The sequence below is a fragment of the Mesoplodon mirus genome (genome assembly GCF_964341445.2).
Source record: "Mesoplodon mirus genome assembly, chromosome: 2".
NCBI lineage: Eukaryota > Metazoa > Chordata > Mammalia > Artiodactyla > Ziphiidae > Mesoplodon > Mesoplodon mirus.
The window spans coordinates 219334447-219355916 of NC_138977.1; the positions used below are offsets into that span (position 1 = coordinate 219334447).

A 21470-nucleotide genomic window follows, 5' to 3' on the forward strand; every position below is an offset into this window, starting at 1 on the left:
CCCTCCCCTCCCCCAGGGGACAGTTGTGGTGAGTAGACCAAAGAGTTTGGCAGAGTTTCTAGTTTGCTAGTCTCCCTCTGGGCAGTTGTTCTTCTTGACTTCCAGGATTCACCTCTAGTAGCTATTGCATTTATCCCCCTTTGCACCTTTCAAATACTCCCTTTTCTCAAAGAAGCAGCCCTCCGCCCCGACAACTAATTTAGTATTCTATTCCTTTCTCCTTCCAAATTATATTAAGTCTGAAATTCTGTGAAGTCATTTATTTATTATTTCAACAAACATTTATTGAAGATCTGTCTGCGAGGCATTGTGCCAAGGTAAAAAGATGGATAAAATACTGTCTCTACCCTCTAGCCCAGGTAGTGGTCCAACAAGGGAAAGGCATACAGAGGATTCTAGAGTGACAGATACTGTGATAGAGCTGAGTTCTGTGGGAGATTTGAGCTGGGTCCTGAAGTTCAAAGTCTCTGTTTTTTCCCAAGATAGTGAAAATCTGTTTTTCTTCCTAATAAAGAAATGGGAAGAAAGGTGTTCTTTTATTTGATTCTCTGAAGTTCCTTCCAGCTGTAAATTGTCTGTGATTGTTTCTGTCTTATTTAAGAGTGGAAAGTCCTGGAAGAAACTGGCTGTGTGACTAGTGGACTTTAATGGATATATATATTTTTTTGCCTTGCCTTGCCAGAAATAACTTTGTATGCACAGTGCCTTGCTTCTAATTAAGTACTCAAAAAAAAAAAAAAGAAAGAAAGAAAAAGAAAAAAGTTTACGAGAATGAATAGTGCCTAACTGGCCAGACTGAAATAGTACAGGTTCTCCCCTGTACCTCCCACCCCACAGGTCACTCTGCTGTGGCCCTCGTTTGATCTAGAAACAGTTCTACATTTGAGGGCAATTAAAATGGCAGACCCTAGACCTGATGGTGTGTTTGAAGGTAGAGCTTTTTGTTGGTAAGGACATATGGTATCAGAATGACTATACAGACGAACCTAGTTGGAAGAGAGTAAGTTTTGAACAGAGGTTTCAGGAAAAGCTAGGAAATTATTTAAACGCCAACAGAGACAAAGGTTGCATCTATTTTATGTTCGAAGTGCTAATTTTATGCATCTCAGTTACCGGCTCTAAAATGAGTTAAGGAAAATACCAACTGTTAGCTCACCTGTGCTCTTATTTAGCTTTCAGAATCCTATTTCTTTCTCTTGTCTTTTTCTAAAGATTTATTTATTTATTTATTTTGGCTGCATTGGGTCTTTTATTTTATTTTATTTTTTTATTTTTTGCGGTACGTGGGCCTCTCACTGTTGTGGCCTCTCCCGTCGCGGAGCACAGGCTCCGGATGCGCAGGCTCAGTGGCCATGGCTCACGGGCCCAGCTGCTCTGCAGCATGTGGGATCTTCCCGGACCGGGGCACGAACCCGTGTCCCCTGCGTCGGCAGGCGGACTCTCAACCACTGCGCCACCAGGGAAGCCCTGGGTCTTTTTTAAAAAAATTAATTAATTAATTTATGGCTGCATTGGGTCTTCGTTGCTTTGCGGGCTTTCTCTAGTTGTGTTGAGCGGGGGCTACTCTTCATTGTGGTGCGCGGGCCACTCATTGCAGTGGCTTCTCTTGTTGCGGAGCACAGACTCTAGGTGCGTGGCTTCACTACTTGTGGCTGGCGGGCTCTAGAGTGCAGGCCTGGCAGTTGTGGCGCTAGGGCTCAGTTGCTCCGTGGCATGTGGGATCTTCCTGGACCAGGGATCAAACCCGTGTCCCCTGTGTTGGCAGGCAGATTCTTAACCACTGAGCCACGAGGGAAGTCCCTGCGTTGGGTCTTTGTTGCTGTGTGTGGACTTTCTCTAGTTGTGGCGAGTGGGGGCTACTCTGTTGCTGTGCACGGGCTTCTCATTGCGGTGGCTTCTCTTGTTGCGAGCACGGGCTCTAGGCACACGGCCTCAGTAGTTGTGGCTCACGGGCTCTAGAGCGCAGGCTCAGTAGTTGTGGCGCATGGGCTTAGTTGCTCTGCAGCATGTGGGATTGAACCTGTGTCCCCTGCATTGGCAGGCGGATTCTTAACCGCTGCGTCACCAGGGAAGTCCTATCACAGGATATTGAATATAGTTCCCTGTCCTATACAGTAGGACCTTGTTGTTTACCCATCTTATCTATATTAGTTTGCATCTGCTAATCGCACACTCCCAGTCCTTCCTTCTCCCCAACCCGCTCTCCCTGGGCAACCACAAGTGTGTTCTCTATGTCTGTCTGTTTCTGTTTCATAGATATGTTCATTTGTGTTGCATTTTATTTTTTATTTTTTATTTTTTTATTTTTTTTCTTTTTGCGGTATGCGGGCCTCTCACTGTTGTGGCCTCTCCCGTTGCAGAGCACAGGCTCCGGACGCGCAGGCCCAGCGGCCATGGCTCACGGGCCCAGCCGCTCCGCGGCATATGGGATCCTCCCAGACCGGGGCACGAACCCGCATCCCCTGCATCGGCAGGCGGACTCTCAACCACTGCGCCACCAGGGAGGCCCTGTGTTGCATTTTAGATTCTATATATGTGATATCATATGGTATTTGTCTTTCTCTTTCTGACTTACTTCACTTAGTATGATAATCTCTAAGTCCATTCATATTGCTGCAAATGGCTTTATTTCATTCTTTTTTATGGCTGAGTAATATTCTGTTATGTATATATATACCACATCTTCTTTATCCATTCATCTGTCAATGGACATTCAGGTTGTTTCCATGTCTTAGCTATTGTAAATAGTGCTGCTATGAACATAGGGGTGTATGTATCCTTTTGAATTATAGTTTTATCTGGGTATATGCCCAGGAGTGGATTGCTAGTTCGTATGGCAACTCTATTTTTAGTTTTCTGAGGAACCTCCATACTGTTTTCCATAATGGCTGCACAAATCTACATTCCCATCAACAGTGTAGGAGGGTTCCCTTTTTTCCACACCCTCTCCAACATTTGTTATTTGTAGACTTTTTAATGATGGCCATCCTGACTAGTGTGAGGTGGTTCCTCATTGTAGTTTTGATTTGCATTTCTCTCATAATTAGTGATGTTGAGCATCTTTTCATGTGCCTATTGGCCATCTGTATGTCTTCTTTGGAGCTATGTCTATTTAGGTCTTCTGCCCAAAAAACAATTTCTGATATCCTTCATGCTGCTCTGTAATTAGATCCCAGTTGTTTTTGTTTTTGTTTTTGTTTTTGCAGTACGCGGGCCTCTCACTGTTGTGGCCTCTCCCGTTGTGGAGCACAGGCTCTGGACGCGCAGGCTTAGCGGCCATGGCTCATGGACCTAGACGCTCTGCGGCATGTGGGATCTTCCTAGACCAGGGCACGAACCCGTGTCCCCTGCATCGGCAGGCGGACTCTCAACCACTGCGCCACCAGGGAAGCCCAGATCCCAGTTTTAATAGAAAAATCTAGAAATTCTTAGGATCCCTTTCCTAGGTAGTATATCTCATCTTTTAACTATTCTTAGGGTTTTTTGGTTGTTTTTTTTTTTTCCCGTAGGGTTATTTTTTTAAACGTATTTTTTTTTATACTAGCTTACACCAACTTTTTGCTTATTCACCGTATATTATGAGCTCTTTATTCACTTTATGGTTCTTAATTACCTGAAAGGGTTTCAAGCTGTCCACGGCACAGGTGTCATCTTTGAATCACTCAGGTAGGATAAAACTAAAGCTACTAATGCAGGTTCCAACTAGTAACCTATAATCACTTTGACCTGTAATTCTCAACCTGGCTGTACATTAGAATCACCTGGGGGAGATTTACAAAATACCTGTGCCTGGGTCCCACCATAACCCAACAGTCAGACTCTCGAGGAGTGGGGCCCAGGCATCAGTATTTGTAAAGCTTCCAGATGGTGATATTGAGCAGCCAGGATCCAGGACCGTTGAGCTGGAGTTCACAGTGGGAAAGCAGCAGCTGCTAGAACTTCTAAAGTGGATTAGCTCTTTAGCTTGCTGAATGCTGGAAAATAATTACTATTAGAGAGTTCAGAGAAACATGTATCAAATTTTGCATTTATAAGATGGCATCTGAATCAAATTACTCCTTAGCCTTTTTTTCTGGCCTAATTAAATTTTGAGAATTTAAGTATGGATGAGCTAACCATTGGAACTTTTAGTTCCTCATTGTAGAACCCTTTTCCTCATCTGTTTGACTTTGGTGTTGGTAATTGTCTTTTCAGAGCAATAATGTCCTTTTGTCTTTAGCAGGAAATGAAACTTGGGTCTGATTATATATGCATACACTAGCACCTTTTTTTTTTTTTGACACAAGTGAAACTGCCTGTAAACTTCAGCAGCTGTGCAAAACCCAGACTTGTTCTTGAGCTGAGGGAGCGCCATCACTCTGGCCTCTTGGAATGAGTGAGTCATGCTCTCTGCAGGCACACAGTACTTAATCACTTGTTTTCTGTGTACCAGGAAGAAGAGGGCATATGAAAATAGAAGCCATGTACTGCCAAATGGATCTGAAATAAGAGTGGAAATGTTGACCTAATGGGTCAAACAATTGAGCTTATGACAAACTACTTATGTCTTTGGGTGTATGTTACTTTAATGGTTTCACTAATTGAAATTTGGCATTATTTCTAAAATACTATGCTTTTGTAATTTGTAAGCAGCTCTACTCTTTACTAGATAACCTTGATAATCCTAAATTTTAAAACCTATTTGCGGGCCTCCCTGGTGGCGCAGTGGTTGAGAGTCCGCCTGCCGATGCAGGGGATACGGGTTTGTGCCCCGGTCTGGGAGGATCCCATATGCCGCGGAGCGGCTGGGCCCGTGAGCCATGGCCGCTGGGCCTGCGCATCCGGAGCCTGTGCTCCGCAACGGGAGAGGCCACAACAGTGAGAGGCCCGCATACCGCAAAAAGAAAAAAAAAAAAAAAAAAAAAAAACCTATTTGCAAACTTCAGATGTTTCTCTTTTGAAATTGTGTGCCACATTGGAATATCCCTTTTGAAGGAAGGATTAGAAAGCAATATGTTTGTTGGAGGAGATCAGTTACATGGCTCTTCTTTGTGGAAGGAAGGGACAAGCCCACTGGCCATTTTCCCTGCCATTCCAATGCCTTCTGCCTCCAGAGTAGGCATTAATAATGGTGACAGAGTGTCCATTACTAAGCATAGTTGCTACATATGCCGAGACCAGTATGGTTCATACATGTTCTCTATACAAACACTCTGCTAATGTTTTTATTTATTTGTATCTCCTTAATGAAGAGTAACAGATTAAAAAATACACACACACATATTTTGAAGTGTCTGTTGTGTGCCAGGAGCTGTACCAGGCATAAAGTCATAGCGGCTCAAAAAGACACACTCAGCCTCCCTTCTTGTGCCCGTTATATATAGCCTATTTCAGGCCTTCCTCCACTGGCTTGTCGCTATATTGGTGTGAGAAGCTGTGGGCACCTGCTAGAGATTTTAACATAATTTAAAGTTTCCCAGAATTTTTAGTTAAGTCTTTCATTGTGAGAACTCACATGCTCATCGTTTATTATATTTATTGAAAGGGAAATGCTTTTATTACTAAAAGTGCCTATATAGCAAGGACTTGTGTTTTGGGACTTTCTTTAAAAACAATCTTAGTCTTATTAAAAGTTGAAGAGAATAAGCAATTGGTAGGAGAAATTTTCCAACTTACTCTTTCATGCTTGCTTCTACTCATTTATTGATTTGGTTCAGTAACTATTGAATGAGTCCCTGTTGTGTGCCAGACACTGTGCTAGGCTGCAGGCATACAGTGGTAAACAAAATAGGCCTAGAATTAAATAAACGGATAGAAGAGTTGAGACTTAATAGTCTGTCTTTTAATTGGTAAGTTGAAACTTTACATTTATTATAATTATTAATATATTATGAGTTATTTCTACCTTTTATTCATGTTTTCCATTTATTGTGCTTTTCTCAGTTTTTTTGGTCTATCACCTTTTACTGTGTTCCATAGGATGGTATGAATTTTATTTTTACTTTAAAATTTTTTTAATTTTCTGGATGGTATGAATTTTTATCAGATGTCTTTCTGTTGCTGATTAAAAGCTACCCATTCTGTTTTTTGTTCTTCTGTGATTTCTCAAAACTTAGGACCCCAGTACTTATTTTCATGTATATAACTAAAGTCTACTGATGTCTGTGTCTTTTTCCCAAGTATATTTTAACCTTCATTTAGACTCTACTGCTTCTAGATTTCCCCTCTCCAGTGTAGGGGACTTTAGGGGAGGGGAGGAAGCTGGCAGTTATGCTTGATTTGCCATTTGGATCTGAACTGGGTTGCTAGGACTGTTTCTGCGTGCCTAATTTTGAGCTGCATCATTGCCCTGTATCTGTTTCACATTTTGAAGAAACAGAATTTTAGGGGCATGTTTAAGCATTGAGATATTTTCATAAAACATTTATTACTCTCAGAAGGCTTTTAGGGATTATGGCCTTTAGTAATGTAAAACACAATCGAAGTTGGGTTTTTCCTTTTTTATCCTTTCCTTTTTAAATAAAAAGCCGTATGTAGACCCTTGAAATAAAAATCTATAGAGAGATTTAGTGAGTGCTAGGAACCTGGAATTTTAAATGCATATACCTTTCCCAACTTGAGGTAAAAGTTATTGAACATTTATGTGCCAGGCATTGTGCTGGGTACTTTCACATAATTCTTCCATTTAATCCTCATAAAAATCCTGTAAGTTAGATGGAATTCCCGCTTATGAAAGAGGGACCTGAAGTTGAAAGGGGTTCCAAGACTGTAGCAGAGCTGGGACTTTTCCCTCAGGACATGGAACGCAGGCTGTGCCCATGTCACTCAGGATCTCTTGACTCTGTCCAGCCTTCCAGTTGCAGATTTGGAACCAGGTCACCCTCATGCACACTCCTGTCACCTGGATCTCTGGCTTTAGGCTTGCCTTCTCCCATCCATCCTCTGCATACTAGCCCCAATGTTCAATCTCAAATGCAAATCTGCCCTCTCTGGAGGAAATGTCTCCTGAATTTACTGCCTGTGGTCCTCCTGAGTTGGTCCCTGTTTGGTTTTTCAGCCTCATTCTTACAGCTTCCTGCCTTTTACCTTAAGGGCTTCCAGTACCAAACCGTTTAGAGTCCTCCTTGCATTCAGTAAACATGTGAGTGCCTGTTATGTGTTAAACAGTCTGCTGCCTGTGGGCCTGCCCAGGGTTTTCTCATGATCTAGATGGAGGAGGTCTTGGCCCTGGACAAGGATAGTGGCCGCGGGGATGGAGAGAAGTGAAACATTCATCAGATATGAGGTGGTAGAATCAACAGGACTTGGTGAGGAAGAAAGCTGTTTTTTTTTTTTTTTTTTTGGCTGCATCGTGCAGCTTGTGGGGTCTCAGTTCCCCAACCAGGGATTGAACCCACGCCACAGCAGTGGAAGTCCGGAATCCTAACCACTAGGCCACCAGGGAACTCCCAGGAAGAAAGCATTTTGAATGTCTCCCAGGTTCTGGCTTGTGTGGCTGGAATGATGGTGGTGAGCTGAAAGCCCCATACGAACTTAAAATGAGAGTATTATATCTGAGTAATTACACACGGTAGGGTAACTTGTGGTGTTAGAGGTAGGATAGAGCCCTGGACTGAGAGTGGGGTATGGGGTTTTGATTTGAACAAGCTGTGTAGTTAGTATTGGACACTTCACCTCTGCCAGCCATGATATCTTTATTTGAAATAGAGCAGATGACCTTAACTTCGTGACGTCAAATACTGAACCCTTCTAACGTGATTCAGTGCAAATTATCTGACTCCAACCTGCTTCTCCATTCTGTGTCATTCGTTCATTTGTCTGTTCAGCATTTGGAGCCTGCTGTATGTCATGCACTTGGGACATAAAGCTAAATGAGATCAGGTCTCAATGAATTTTCTGTTCTTGATGAGCTTCCTGTTCAGTCAGGGAGACAGGAAAGTCAGTAATCAGGTGCATTAAACCAAAATGAGATGCCACGATGCGTATACGAGCAGGGTTCAGGGGGACCACAAAAGAGAACCTGATCAGTTCTGCTGGGTGGGTGGAGTGGGGAATGTGTCAGGGAACACCAGTGACCCTTGTTCTGAGTCTGGAATGAACAGCATGCCGAAGTGGGTGGGGAGCAGCATTCCAGGCCCAGCCTGTGCACACTTCTGGATGACTGTAGGAAGGCAAGGATGCTGGGGTGGGGAGGCGGGAAGAGGGTAGACAGGAACAGCCCACGCTGGGCCTTGAGAGCCTTTCCAAGGAACTTGGACTTTGTTTCTCAGGCTCTGGGGAGTCGGAGAAGAAATATGACTGGATTAACAATGTTCTATGTTATATGTATTTTTTTCATGCCTAACGTATTTCTTTTACAATATCAATGTTAGACAAACTAGACTTTAGGACAAAGAGCATTATTTGAAATAAAGGCAGTTATTACATCCTGATAAATGGAGCAATTCACCAGGAAGATATAATAATCCTGAATCTGTATGTGCCTGACAACATAGTCTCAAAAATGAGGCAGAAATTAAGAAGGAAGAGTACACAAAGCATGAGATTAAAAAAAAAAAAAAAAAGAACCCTGTCAAAGTATTAGGCTAAGCAGTCAAAAAATTAGCAAGTACATAGAGCAGTTGAATAAAATAATTAATAAAGTTGATAATGAGCCCTCACCCCAGAGTTTAATAGTGTATTCATATGTTTGAAGTAAGAAATACTTTTAAAAGCATGACTTGAACAGACATATATATATGTATATACCTATAACTTCAGAAACAGAAGTTTTGTGAAGTGTTTCCCCTTACGTGGTACAGTTTTTCTCTTTTCTGTTTCTTTGCTGTTAGTGCTGATCTCGTTGTACAAAATTGATATAATGACCCACCAACGGATTGAATTGACACCCTTTTTCTTGAAAACACTAAGAAAATATACGTGCTTTTCAAGTACACACAGAACATTTACAAACTGACTTTCTGGATGATTCCCCTTACCACACCAAGCATCCGGTACTCCTCTTGTTCTGCCTCTTGTCCTTCCCCCTGCTAAAGCAAAGATGACTTTGACTCCTATTTTTACTGAGTCAAGGCCATACGATACATCCATCTGCTTCTCATCTCCATTTCTATATTTAGCCTTTTCATCTTGTCTTCTAGACTTAGAAGAAAGTAATATCTTTCATTTGCAAGGTTAACTTTTACTCCTGTACTTTTGATTTCATTTTCTTTTGTTTTCTTTTCCTCCTTAAATAGCTCCTGGTTTTTATGCCTAGACATTTCTCCTTGACCACCCTATCATGAACTCAGTCTTAATGGCCTAACTAGTTCTCTCTCAAATAACCTCAAAGATTATTAGTGACTATTATTTTTACTTTTATTTATTTATTTATTTATTTGACTGCGCCGGGTCTTAGTTGTGGCACGTGGGATCTTTTTTTTTTTAGTTGTGGCATGCGGGATCTAATTCCCTGATCAGGGGTCGAACCCGGGCCCCCTGCATTGGGAGCGTAGAGCCTCAACCACTGGACCACCAGGGAAGTCCCTGGTGGTGACTATTATTTTTAGTCGTTAGACCACAAAACTTAGTCATCTTTATAGTTTTTTCTTTTTTTTTTTAAGTGAAATTTTAATTTTCTTGAATGGCTGCTATAGTCACATGGTTCAAAATGCCAAAGGTGCAAAAGGGTATTACTGAGTTAAGAGGTTCTCGCCCACCCTTTCTCCTGCTGCGGTATACCCTGCTTTTTCTGCCTTCCTCCTTCTTACTCATGTATGTCCTTATCTTATCCCTCTCAAGAGAGGATAGATGTTTCACTGTCATTTCAAAATTTACCCTCTTCCTGTCCTTTGTGTAGTTTCTTTTGCAGTGTTTCATGTTAATCTCCTTTTGTACATTCTTCACCTACTGCCCACCCTGCTCCCCAAGCTACCACATCCTTTCAAGCCAAGACTCTTGTAATAAATAACCTTCTAGCTCCTTTCCCTACTCACAGTCTCCACCCCCTTTCAGTGCTGTCACCTAATCCCTGGCTGCAGTCTTGTTTTACTTTTGTCATTATCTGCCTGCCAAGGCCTCCAGGAAGTAAGGCTCATTAGTCTTTTATTCAAGTCTCTCCTTATTGGCCTCAGTTTACTTTTTCCAGTCTTATCAATAAAGACCTCCACCACACTAACGATACTCATTGGTCTTCTGATCCATACTGTTTGCTCCTTTATTTTTATATCTTAGCATGATAACAGTGCCTGGTTCTTGGAAGGTGCTTGATACGTGTTTCCCCAGTGAAGGGACAGTTTCCAAAACAAACCTTGTACTTTCTTTCTGCTGCATCATTTTTCTTTCTGATTTCCTTATGCTTGAAGTTCCACTTCCTCTATGTAACTGTCCATGACTGCTTTAGCTCTAACTTTTTCATCCTCCTCCGTATTCCTAGAGCTCATCTGAAACCCAAGGGATAGAGTTTTAAAAACTGTGGTGGTTCCTCTGAAGTCAGGGTGGGGTTATGAGTAGCTGGAGCTATTTCCTTAGCAGGGGCACCTGTGTTGGCAGATGTTGAGATTTGGCCTGCCTGACAGGGATTCTGGTTATTTGAAAAGAAATCAGGGTACTTTTAGTTTGTACACCAACATGAATTCCAGAGTTAGAGTTAGATTTTTATAAATTAACAAAGAGGTAAAATTAATAAATACATAATTGATAATGGGTAAGGAACAACTTAGATAATAAGCGAAAAAATAATGAAAAAACAGATTTGTATAAAAATTTAAAACTGAAAATATTTACAAACATGTCAAAGAGTTGATGTTCTTAATATAAAAAGAATCATAAATCAATAAGGAACATAAAGAAAAATTGTTAGAGGATATGAATAAGAAAATCATAGAAGAAGAAACATAAGCAGTCAGTTTTATAATTAAATGTTTAATCTTACCAGCAATGAAAAGAAAATAAACATCATTTAGGCAATGGATGCCATCAAATTAGCAGAATTTAAAAAGAAATTCTAAATGATGGCAAGCATAAGAAGCATTTTCATATGCTTCTGGCAGGAATCTAACTTGGTGCCTAACCTTTGCAGAAAGCACTTTGGTAATATTTGAAAGCTTTCATTTTTTTTCTTGATGTTTTCACCTATTAATTTCATTCCTAGGAGCTGTTCTAAAGCTATTAATTAGGGAGGAAAATAAAGTATTTGCATAATGTTTATCATTGATCACAGTATTGTTTATAATAGGGAAAAACTGGAAATCACTTAAATGTCCAAGAGTGAGGAAGTGCTTCCTTAAGTGGAAAATTAGCCATGAAGTTATAATTTTGGAGAATATTTTAAAGATGTGAGAAAATACGCAACGGTGTAAGAAAAATGAACATATAGTGCTGTGTTTGCAGCTTTGCAGTTGGATATGCACACAGACGTGAAATGTAGCAAAATAATGTTATCTCTGGGTGGCGGGATGGAAGTGATAAAATATTTTTTTCCAATTTTATACAGTATTTATAGTAAGAATGCATATTATTTAAAATGTAAATGTTGTCTTACTGATTAGTTCCATATATAAATTCTGAGGGAGGCACTGTAGTTGGATGGTTAAGAGCACAGGCCATGAGCCATGCAGACCTGGCTTTGAATTGCAGCTCTGCCCTTGATCCATTGTATGACATGGCCACTTTACTTTTCTGAGGCTCCATTTCCTCATCTGTGAATTGGGACTCCTAATACCTAACTCATAGAATTGTTAGGGTTAGAAATGATAATGTGTATAACAGCCTTTAAAAAAATTAATTCCCTATTTTACTTTAATTCTTGAAATAAAAACAGAAGTTAACTTTTTTTTGCCTCCCATTGAATGTATCATTAACAACAAAGATGTTCAAGATACAATGGTCAAAACTCAAATGAATTTGAAGACTAAACTATTAAGTCTTCTGTAATTACCCACATGAGTTACAGATTGATTATACATTTCATTAAAATAGAATTTAAATGGTAATAGTTAAAATGTAATTCTAATTTTCTGCTAAGAGAAATGCTGTTTTCATTCTTGCTAATTTTTTGCTGCTATTGAACCATCACTAATGTTACCTTTATCTCCATGGATATAACAGCCTTTTGTAGCCTGGGTTCCACAACAGAATTATGCCCTAATGTCCTCAGGCATCCTTTGTATGTAATGAATTAGCTTCTCTTCTGTGTGTCTAGAATGATACAAATTATGTACCATCCTTGGGAGAACTGAGAAAACAGTCATCCAAATCATTGTCTCGTTCTGTGGTTCAGATAAGGAACCCTGATTGGATGCCTGGCCCATATTAGGCACTCAATATAAATGGAAGCGATTCCTATTGTTTTTTCCATAGAAGTCACATAAAAGAGCACTTGCTTTCTGGGTTTCTTTGCTTGGTGTTAGCTTCTTTGGGAAAGGGTGTTTTCCAGAGTGTGATTCAGTAAGTGCACATCTCTGCGGTGGTTTCTCAGATCCTTGTCTTTGGATCTGGGACTGGCCATGGCGACAGCACCTTGGATAACTCCTCTTGTTTGCCCTCTTGTAGTGTACCAGCCTCCTTCCTCCACTGCAGGGCGCCAGAGTACTGCCTCCCATCTGAGTGGAGTTTTAGAATTTCAGTTATCTCCCCATAACTGTCCGTATATTAGAAGACTTATTCAGGTCGGAATTAATACTTGTCCACAAAGTGCTCGATAGTAATGTATTCAGTTCTGGGTGTTGAAAACTGCTCTTTTGGGAAGCTGATCATTTTTTAATATACTGTTAAAGATGCCGTTTTTTTTTTTTTTTAATCGTCTTGTGACATTTCTTTTTAAAATTTTTAAATTTTTTATACAATTTAAAAAGTTACTTTCCATTTACAGTTATTAGAAAATACTGGCTATATTCACCGTGTTGTAAAATACATCCTTGAGTCTATCTTACACCCAACAGTTTGTACCTCCCACTCCCTCACCCTTATATTGCCCCTCCTCCCTTCCCTCTCCCCACTGGTAACCACTAGTTTGTTCTCTATAAAGATACTGTTTTAATATGTTTTCTGATGAATATTTTTTCATGATTGCTTCTTATTTTATTTTAGCTACTGATCTACTTCTTGCCTGGAATCCCATTTGTCTGGGGTTGGTAGAAGGTGTTATTGGCAAAATTCAGCTTCACTCAGGTATGTTTCTGTAAACTCCTTAAACTTGTCAAATTTAATGTGGCATTCTATGACATTTTCTTCTTTGAGGATAATGGCTTTGTAATGGCTTTGATTCCTTTACCTTAATTTTGGGTCTGCCCAAAGTGGGTATATTTCCACATAAGTGAAACAAAAATACAAGCATACCTCATTTTATTGTCCTTTGCAGATGTTGCGTTTTTTTACAAATTGAAGGTTTATGGCAACCTGGCATCAAACAAATATATTGGTGCCGTTTTTCCAGCAGCATTTGCTCACTTCATGTCTCTGTGTCACATTTAGGTAATTCTTGCAATATTTCAAACTTTATATTTGTTATTGTGATCTGTGATAAGTGATCTTTGTTACTACTACAGCTCACTGAAGGCTCAGATGATGGTTAACATTTTTTAGCAAGAAAATATTTTGTTGTTGGTGTTGTTTGTTTGTTTGTTTGTTTTGGCTGTGCCATGTGGCACGTGGTACCTTAGTTCCCTCACCAGGGATCAAACCTGCACCCCCTGCAGTGGAAGCATAGAGTCTTAACCACTGGACTGCCAGGGAAGTCCCAAGAATGTATTTTTTTAGATTGAAGTATAGTTGATTTACAATGTTGTGTTACTTTCTGGTGTACAGCAGAGTGATTCAGTTATACATGTATATATTTATTCTTTTTCATATTCTTTTCCATTGTGGTTTATTATAGGATATTGAATATAGTTCTCTGTGCTATACAGTAGGACCTTGTTGATTATCTGTTTTATATATAGTAGTTTGTATCTGCTAATCCCAAACTCCTAATTTATCCCTTCCCTCCCCTCTTTCCCTTTGGTAACCATAAGTTTGTTTTCTATGTCTGTGAGTCTTTTTCTGTTTCATAAATAAGTTCTTTTTTTTTTTTTTTTTTGGCTACGCCACGCAACTTGCAGGATCTTAGTTCTCTGACCAGGGATTGAACCTGGGCCCTGGCAGTGAAAGCGCCGAGTCCTAACCATGGGACTGCCAGGGAATTCCCTTGTGTCATATTTTAGATTCCACATATAAGTGATATCATATGGTATTTGTCTTTCTCTTTCTGACTTACTTCACTTAGTATGATAATCTCTACGTCCGTCCATGTTGCTGCAGATGGCATTATTTCATTCTTTTTTTACGGCTGAGTAATATTTCACTGTATTGATTTTTTAAATATATATATAATCATATATGTATATATATATCACATCTTCTTTATCCATTCATCTGTTGATGGACATTTAGGTTGTTTCCGTGTCTTGGTTATTGTAAATAGTGCTGCTATGAACATTGGGGTGCATGTATCTTTTTGAATTACAGTTTTCTCCAAATATATGCCCAGGAGTGGGATTGCTGGATCATGTGGCAACTCTATTTTTAGTTTTTTAGGGAACCTCCATACTGTTTTCCATAATGGCTGCACCAATTTACATTCCCACCAACAGCATAGGAAGGTTCCCTTTTTCCCACACCCTCTCCAACATTTGTTATTTGTAGACTTTTTAATGATGGCCATTGTGACCAGTGTGAGGTGGTACCTCATTATAGTTTTGATTTTCAATTCTCTAATAATTAGCGATGATGAGCATCTTTTCATGTATCTGTTGGCCGGCTGTTTGTCTTCTTTAGAGAAATGTCTACTTAGGTGTTTTGCCCATTTTTTGATTGGGTTGTTTGTTCTTTTGTTATTGAGTTGTATGAACTGTTTGTATATTTTGGAAATTAAACGATTGTCAGTCATATGGTTTGCAAAGATTTTTCTCCTAGTCTGTAGATGGTCTGTTTGTTTGTTTATAGTTTCCTTTGCTGTGCAAAAGCTTACAGGTTTGGATTAGGTCCCATTTGTTTCTTTTTGCTTTTATTTCTATTGCCTTGGGAGACTGACCTAAGAAAACATTGGTACTATTTATGTCAGAATGTTTTGCCTGTGTTCTCTTCTAGGAGTTTTATGGTGTCATGTCTTATATTTAAGTCTTTAAGCCATTTTGAGTTTATTTTTGTGCATGGTGTGAGGGAGTGTTCTAACTTCATTGATTTACGTGGGCTGTTCACCTTTCCCCACACCACTTGCTGAAGAGACTGTCTTTTCTCCACTGTATATTCAGCAAGAAAGTACTCTTAATTAAGGTATGTACATTTTTTAGACATAATGCCAGTCCACTTAATAGACTACAGTTTAGGGTAAACAACTCTACACTGGGAGACCAAAAAATTTTGTGTGACTCGTTTTATTTGCTTTATTGCAGTGGTCTGGAACTGAACCCACAGTATCTCCAAGGGATGCCCAAAAAGCTTTAGAGAAAGGGGGGCATAATATTAAAATCCTCTCTTCCTCTTAAAAAAACCCCCCACAAGCTATTAAATGCCTGTTTTTAGGAATTGTGTCAGGAACTGTGCTAGTCAGTGGAATACAATAATGAGCAATAACTGACCTGTTCCCACCATGAGTGGAGCTTATGGTTTAAGAGGGAAGTTAGACATTAGTGAGTAATCATGGAAATAAATGTATAATTATTTGTTAATTGTGTTAGGTGCTCTGACAGAAAGATCCACCAACGATACTGATTTTGAAGGAGAGGACAGTAAGAATGAGGCTGGAGAGGTAGGCAGGTGTCAGACTAGGACTGGTTGGCTTTGGGTTAGCTGTCCATTCCTAGTATAGTCAACTCTGGCCAGGGAGGAGTATGGATCTGTTAGTACACAGTGCAGTCCTTTCCGGGAGCTGTATCCAGGACAGGCAAATTCATGGAAGGTCTACCTCATTCACTAAGCCCTCCCTTTGAAGGACAGGCACCTGTGCTGAGTTCAGAGGGAATTTTGTTTGTAAGAAGGTAGGTGTTACGTAGGCAGGTCCCAAAAAGTCATGAAAAGGACTGAATGAAATATTTTAAGCACTGAATTTAAATATCTGTTTTTTCCTTTGGTATCAATTTTAATGTGAGTTAAGAGCTATAGGAAGCTTTGCTGTTATTGCTGTGTTATTGGGAGTGTGGCTACCTCTGTAGTGTGCTTTTAAAAATGCTTTAAAAATAAAATTATTGAGCGTTTGGAAGCTAGGTTGATTTCTGGATGATATAAAGCACAAATTGCCAGAGACAGTCTAATTTTCTTTTGCTAGATTCTTGTGGTTATTTTCTAAAATGTGTTAACTATTTTATAGACACAAAAAGCTATTTATCACGGATACGCAGTATAGCTTGCTGAAAAACACACACACATTTATCTACCACCTAGATTAAGGAATGAAACATGATGAATGTCTTTGGAGCCCTCACTGCCTTTCTCCAAGTATATCCTCTCCTGCCTTCTTCCCTTCAAGAGAGTCTGTGATTTTGAGTATTGTACTTATTAGTCCCTTGATTTTCATTATTGCTGTTCTTACATATATATCCCTCGACAATATGTTGCTGAGCCTTGTGTTTGGGGAATTTTATATAAATGATATTAAGCTGTTTGTGTTCTTTCACTTCTCCCCTCCACTCCCACAACTTGATGCTTTGTGATTTATCCACATTGATGTGGGAAACTTTAGTTCCTTATTTTCACTATTGCATGAATATATCATGTCATTGGATAATTTTTGTCATTGTTGTTTGTTTTTTTGCCATTAGAAATAATACCACTGTGAGCATTATTGTACGTTCTGTCTTTGGTAGTTTTTAAATTCTTTCAATACAAAGGAGAAAAGCATTAGACATTGTGTAACATGCTAAGTATTTTAGTCACACTCTCCTACCTGTCCACATTTACATATGTATATCTTTAATTCATTTATATGCTGACAGGATAATTTCACAGTTGAATGTTCTGAGCTAAAATTCATTTTCTATTGTTTAAGTGAAGCTTATGAAACTTCGGAGTTATTTTTCTCCAATTTCAGTTACATCTTGAAACAGTGAATAATCACTGACATGAGTCAAGAGACCTGAATTCAGGCTGTATTTATTAGCTTTGAGATATAGGAGAAGTTACATAACATCTGTTTCATCTGTTGCTGTGTAACAAGCTGTCCCAAAAGTTAACACCTTAAAACAACAACAACGTATAATAGCTCACGATTCTATGGGTCAACCACACAGCTCTTCTGCCCTTTTCTTCTGTTGGCTGGGGTCATCCATGTGGCAACATTCAGCTGGGGGTTTGCCTGGGGGCGTCTCAGTTTTCCTTCCTGTGGCATCTCTGTCCGTGTGTCTCATCTCACAAGGCCTCTCCTTGGGGCCTCTCTCTCTCCTGGATACCTGGGCATCCTTTCAGGGTGCTAAGATGACAAGTTCCAATGTATAAGGGCTTATCAAGCCTCTGCTTGTGTCACTGAGCTTGCTAATATCCCATTGGTCTAAGGAGGTCACACATCCAAACGTAGAACTAACGTGGGAAGGGGCTTCACAAGGGTTTCCATCCCAGAAGGCTGGTTCATTGGGGGCCACAACACCCCAGAGCCCCTACTTTATAAACTGTAAAACAAGAGTAAAACTAACTGCCCGCTTTTTTTCCTTAGGGTATTGTGAGTCTCAAATAAGATAATATACCTAAAGGTGCTTAGTAAATTATCACTATTTCATCAGATCTTTGGTTGCAAATACAAACCTATCAGTTTTTGCAAACAAATTTTTATTAGGAATTCAAGGGAACAAAACCAAGAAATGGATTTGTTCAGGATCTGAGATGACTTTTGTGGCAGGTGGTATCTGACCACCACTTCCCCCTGTATAGCTCCTACAGTCTTCTCTTCCTTTGGCTGTCTCTGTTTCTGTGTTACATGGGACAGAATTTATGCATTTATGTGGTACTCAAACCAACCTCAGCCCTCAAGCCAACCAACATCTGATGTTCCCTACAACCCCTGGAGACTGACTAGCTATCTAGTTCAGACCCCTAGGGAAGAGACTTTTTGGCTTTCCTTGACCAGGGACCTTCCCTGGTCACAAAGTTCAAACATGCCCACTGCTTTAAGCGGGACGGGCAAGCAAAGCAGGAGGGTTTGTACTTGGCAGACAACCAAAGTCAAGCAATGTACAAATATGTTACTGGCTGATGAGTCTGATGCAGTCAAAGTATGGTCATTAGGAGGTAGCGGAGGTGTGGGCATTTCCTGTGGTCAGCCCCTGTTTACATGCACTTTCTCTCCTTGCACCACATGCCTTTCTTTGGACCAAAACCAAGAAGTTGGTAGGCAGTGTAGATATCTGTTATATAGGATATTTTGGAAGAGGGAAAGGTGGGGAATAGAGTGAACTAGAGAAAAAAATACTAAAAGAAATATAGAAGGGCAGGGAAGGTCTCCGTTTTTCTCTCTCCTAACCTGTCCCTTTTTTTTTTTTTTTTTTCTTCCTCCTGCCCTATCACTTCTAAGGTTTGGCCGTTAAGAAAGGGTGTGGGGAGGAAGCAAAGGAAAGTTTTTTCTGGGCCCCCTGCTGTTCTTCTTCCCCTCACCCACAAGAGAACTGCAGCCGCGCCCTGTGTATCACTCCACCCCCAGCTCCCACCCCCTGAGCATCCATCTTACTCTTGTCACCTTGTCTTTCTTCATCCTCTGTCCTGGGCATGCCTCATCTCCTCCCCTCCCTGTGTCCCATTAAAGCTCTTGCTCTGATCACACTACCACCTTGGCCCATGGGCAGTGTGTTCCTGGTATGTGTTATAGCCGAGATGATCACTCCATGTGCGTTTTCCTACGGGGGCATCTTACCTTCCGGGAGTAGAAGACGAGGGGAATAAAATGTCTGTGATTAAACTTTTTCTCACTGCTGTTTCCCTCCTACTTAGCCTCTACATATTAATGCACGAATTTTTGTTCTTGCCTAGTGAGATGGGAACATAAGTTTACTTGAATAGTTGTCATTGACAGTCTGAAAACGGCGTGGGTGAGCCATGACTGTCATCAAGCTCATGGGATGTAAGCAGTCGTGACTTAGGAACCGTTAGTAGTTGGCTAGGGCTGCTGCAGCAAAGTTCCACAGACTGGGGGGCTTAAATAGAAACTTATTTTCTTGCAGCTCTGGAGGCTTGAAGTCCAAGATCAAGGTTTCATCAGGGTTGATTTCTTCTGAGACCTCTTTCGTTGGCTTGTAGATGGCTGTCATCTCCTTGTGTCTTCACATCATCTTCACATTGTCTTCTCTCTGTGTAGTGTCTGTCTTCAAATTTCCTCTTATAAGGATATTGGATTAGTCATATTGGATTAGAGCCCTCCCTAATGACCTCATTTAACTTATTTACATCTTTAAAGATCCCACTTTTTTAGAATAGGGTCACATTCTGAGGCTCTGGGGGTTAGGATTCAAACATATGAATTTTAAGGGAACATAATTCAGCCCTTAACAGGAGCCTAACATCCACTGGAAAGCTCACTGCAAAAGCATGTCAAAGAGAATTGCCCCCATTGCTTCTGACCCTTTGTTTTACAGTGGAATAGGCCATTCCCCAAATGTCACTAAGTAGGTAGGCACTGGCCCCAGCAGTGGACTAACCTTAAGATCACACAGTTGCCTTGGATCAGGTTACTTCATCAAGCCTCAGTTGCCAACTATAAGACAAAGATGATGACACCTCCTAGATATGTTTATTGTAAGATTTAATAAAACTCACATGAAGTGCTTAGCATAGCTCCTGTTAATAGTAGGCATTCAATAGATGCTGGCTATTACTATTTTTTCCTTAGTTTTAAAGGTAACTTAGAGGTGTCACATTTATCACTAGAAAACCACTTAAGTTCTAGCTATACAATTTTGAACAAATTTTAAACTTAGGCTTTTTTTCCCAATAATATTAATGTTTACTGAAACTAATGATACTAACATGTCACTACAAGGTGACATGGTGGGGATTGTAAAAGTAATGTTTTTAGAAGTGAAATATTAGTAGCATTAGTGAAGGTTATATTTTATAACCCATCTGCCCCTTTAGAAAAATGTGTGGTGGAAGAATTTAAAAGTATTATTTGGTTGTGGTATCCTTTGCTGATAATTGCCCTTCCTTTTAGCAAGCTCTGTCCCCAAGATTGTTCTATTAACCCTGGTGCCTAGAAAAAAACAATTTAGAACCATTAGCCTTTCTTCAGTTTGGAAGGTGTCTTCCCCAGACATCTACAGGCAGGTGGACTTTCAGCCAGGGTCTAATGCAGTCTATTTTTGACAACCTGAAGGTGTCTGACTTTGGTTTGATCACTTGGGATTTATTAAGATGAGGAACAGAAAGTGGAAGGGACATGTAATGTGCTAAATAGATGAAGGAAAAGTAAAGCTTCATGAAAAATCATTGTCTTCTATTCCTTGTAGTGTCCAGGGGGGAGTAAGGATGATAGTCACATTCTTACCACAGCTGTAATCACACATTAATTTTTTGTTTTCTTTTTCGTTTGTCCTCTTCCACCCATCCTCCTTCCCCAGGATATAAGCTCCAAGACAGGGGCTTTGTGTGTTTTGCTCACTGCTGTGTCCCCCTGTGCAGTGGCTATTCAAAAATATTCAGCAAATAGTTATTTAATAAATATTTACGGAATGCCTATTATGTGCTGGGGGCTGCAGGATGAACAAATTTCAAAGCTTCCAGGAACATAGAATCGAAGCCAAGAGATAGACATTAATTACCCCATCAGAGTTTTATCATTAAACATAAGCTTCTGAAAAAGAAAAACGTAGGATGTTGTGAAGCACATAGCAGAGGGGCCTGACTGGTGGTAGCGGGGGCTCCTGGATGGAAGGCATCCCTGAGGAAGTGATGTATGAGTTGAGGCCTGAAATGTGTTTTCTCAATCACGCGAGTCTTTTTGCACAGCTGCTAACTCTGCCAACGACTACTCTCCTCTCATTCCCCACCCCTCGCCTTGGCCCTGTCCAGATTATCGTACTAATATTACAGGCCTCAACCCAAACACCACTTCCTTAGGGATGCCTTCCATCCAGGAGATAGCTGTATCATCACAGAGCCAGGAAGAGATTGCTTGAGGCTGGAGGCTTTAAATGGATTACAAAAACTCTTTAAATTAAAATCTCCAGTAGTCCCCCCCTTATCCGTGGTTTCACTTTCCAAAGTTTCAGTTACCTGCGGTCAACCATGGTCCGAAAATATTAAATGGAAAATTCCAAACAATTCATAAGTTTTAAATTGCACGCCATCCTGAGCGGTGTGATGAAATCTCACTGTTCTGCTTCCTCCTGCCTGGGATGTGAATCGTCCCTTTGTCCAGCTTATCCACACTGTATGCTGTCAGCCCATTAGTCACTTGGTAATCGTTTCAGTTATCAGATCGACTGTCGAGGTATCACAGTGCTGTGTTCAAGTGATGCTTATTTTACTTAGTAATGATCCCAGTGTTCAAGAAAGAA

The 21470-nt window shown here is 40.3% G+C and overlaps 1 protein-coding gene across 1 annotated transcript in view; it reads left to right on the top strand.

Annotated features, from left to right (window-relative positions):
- The window catches only part of INPP5F (inositol polyphosphate-5-phosphatase F), a 97607-nt gene that overhangs the window by 7786 nt on the left and 68351 nt on the right, over positions 1–21470 (top strand). Inside the window, exon 2 of the mRNA XM_082601673.1 lies at positions 13048–13128. Within this exon, the coding sequence (XP_082457799.1) occupies positions 13048–13128 (81 nt within the window). The remainder of the gene's footprint in view (positions 1–13047; positions 13129–21470) is intronic.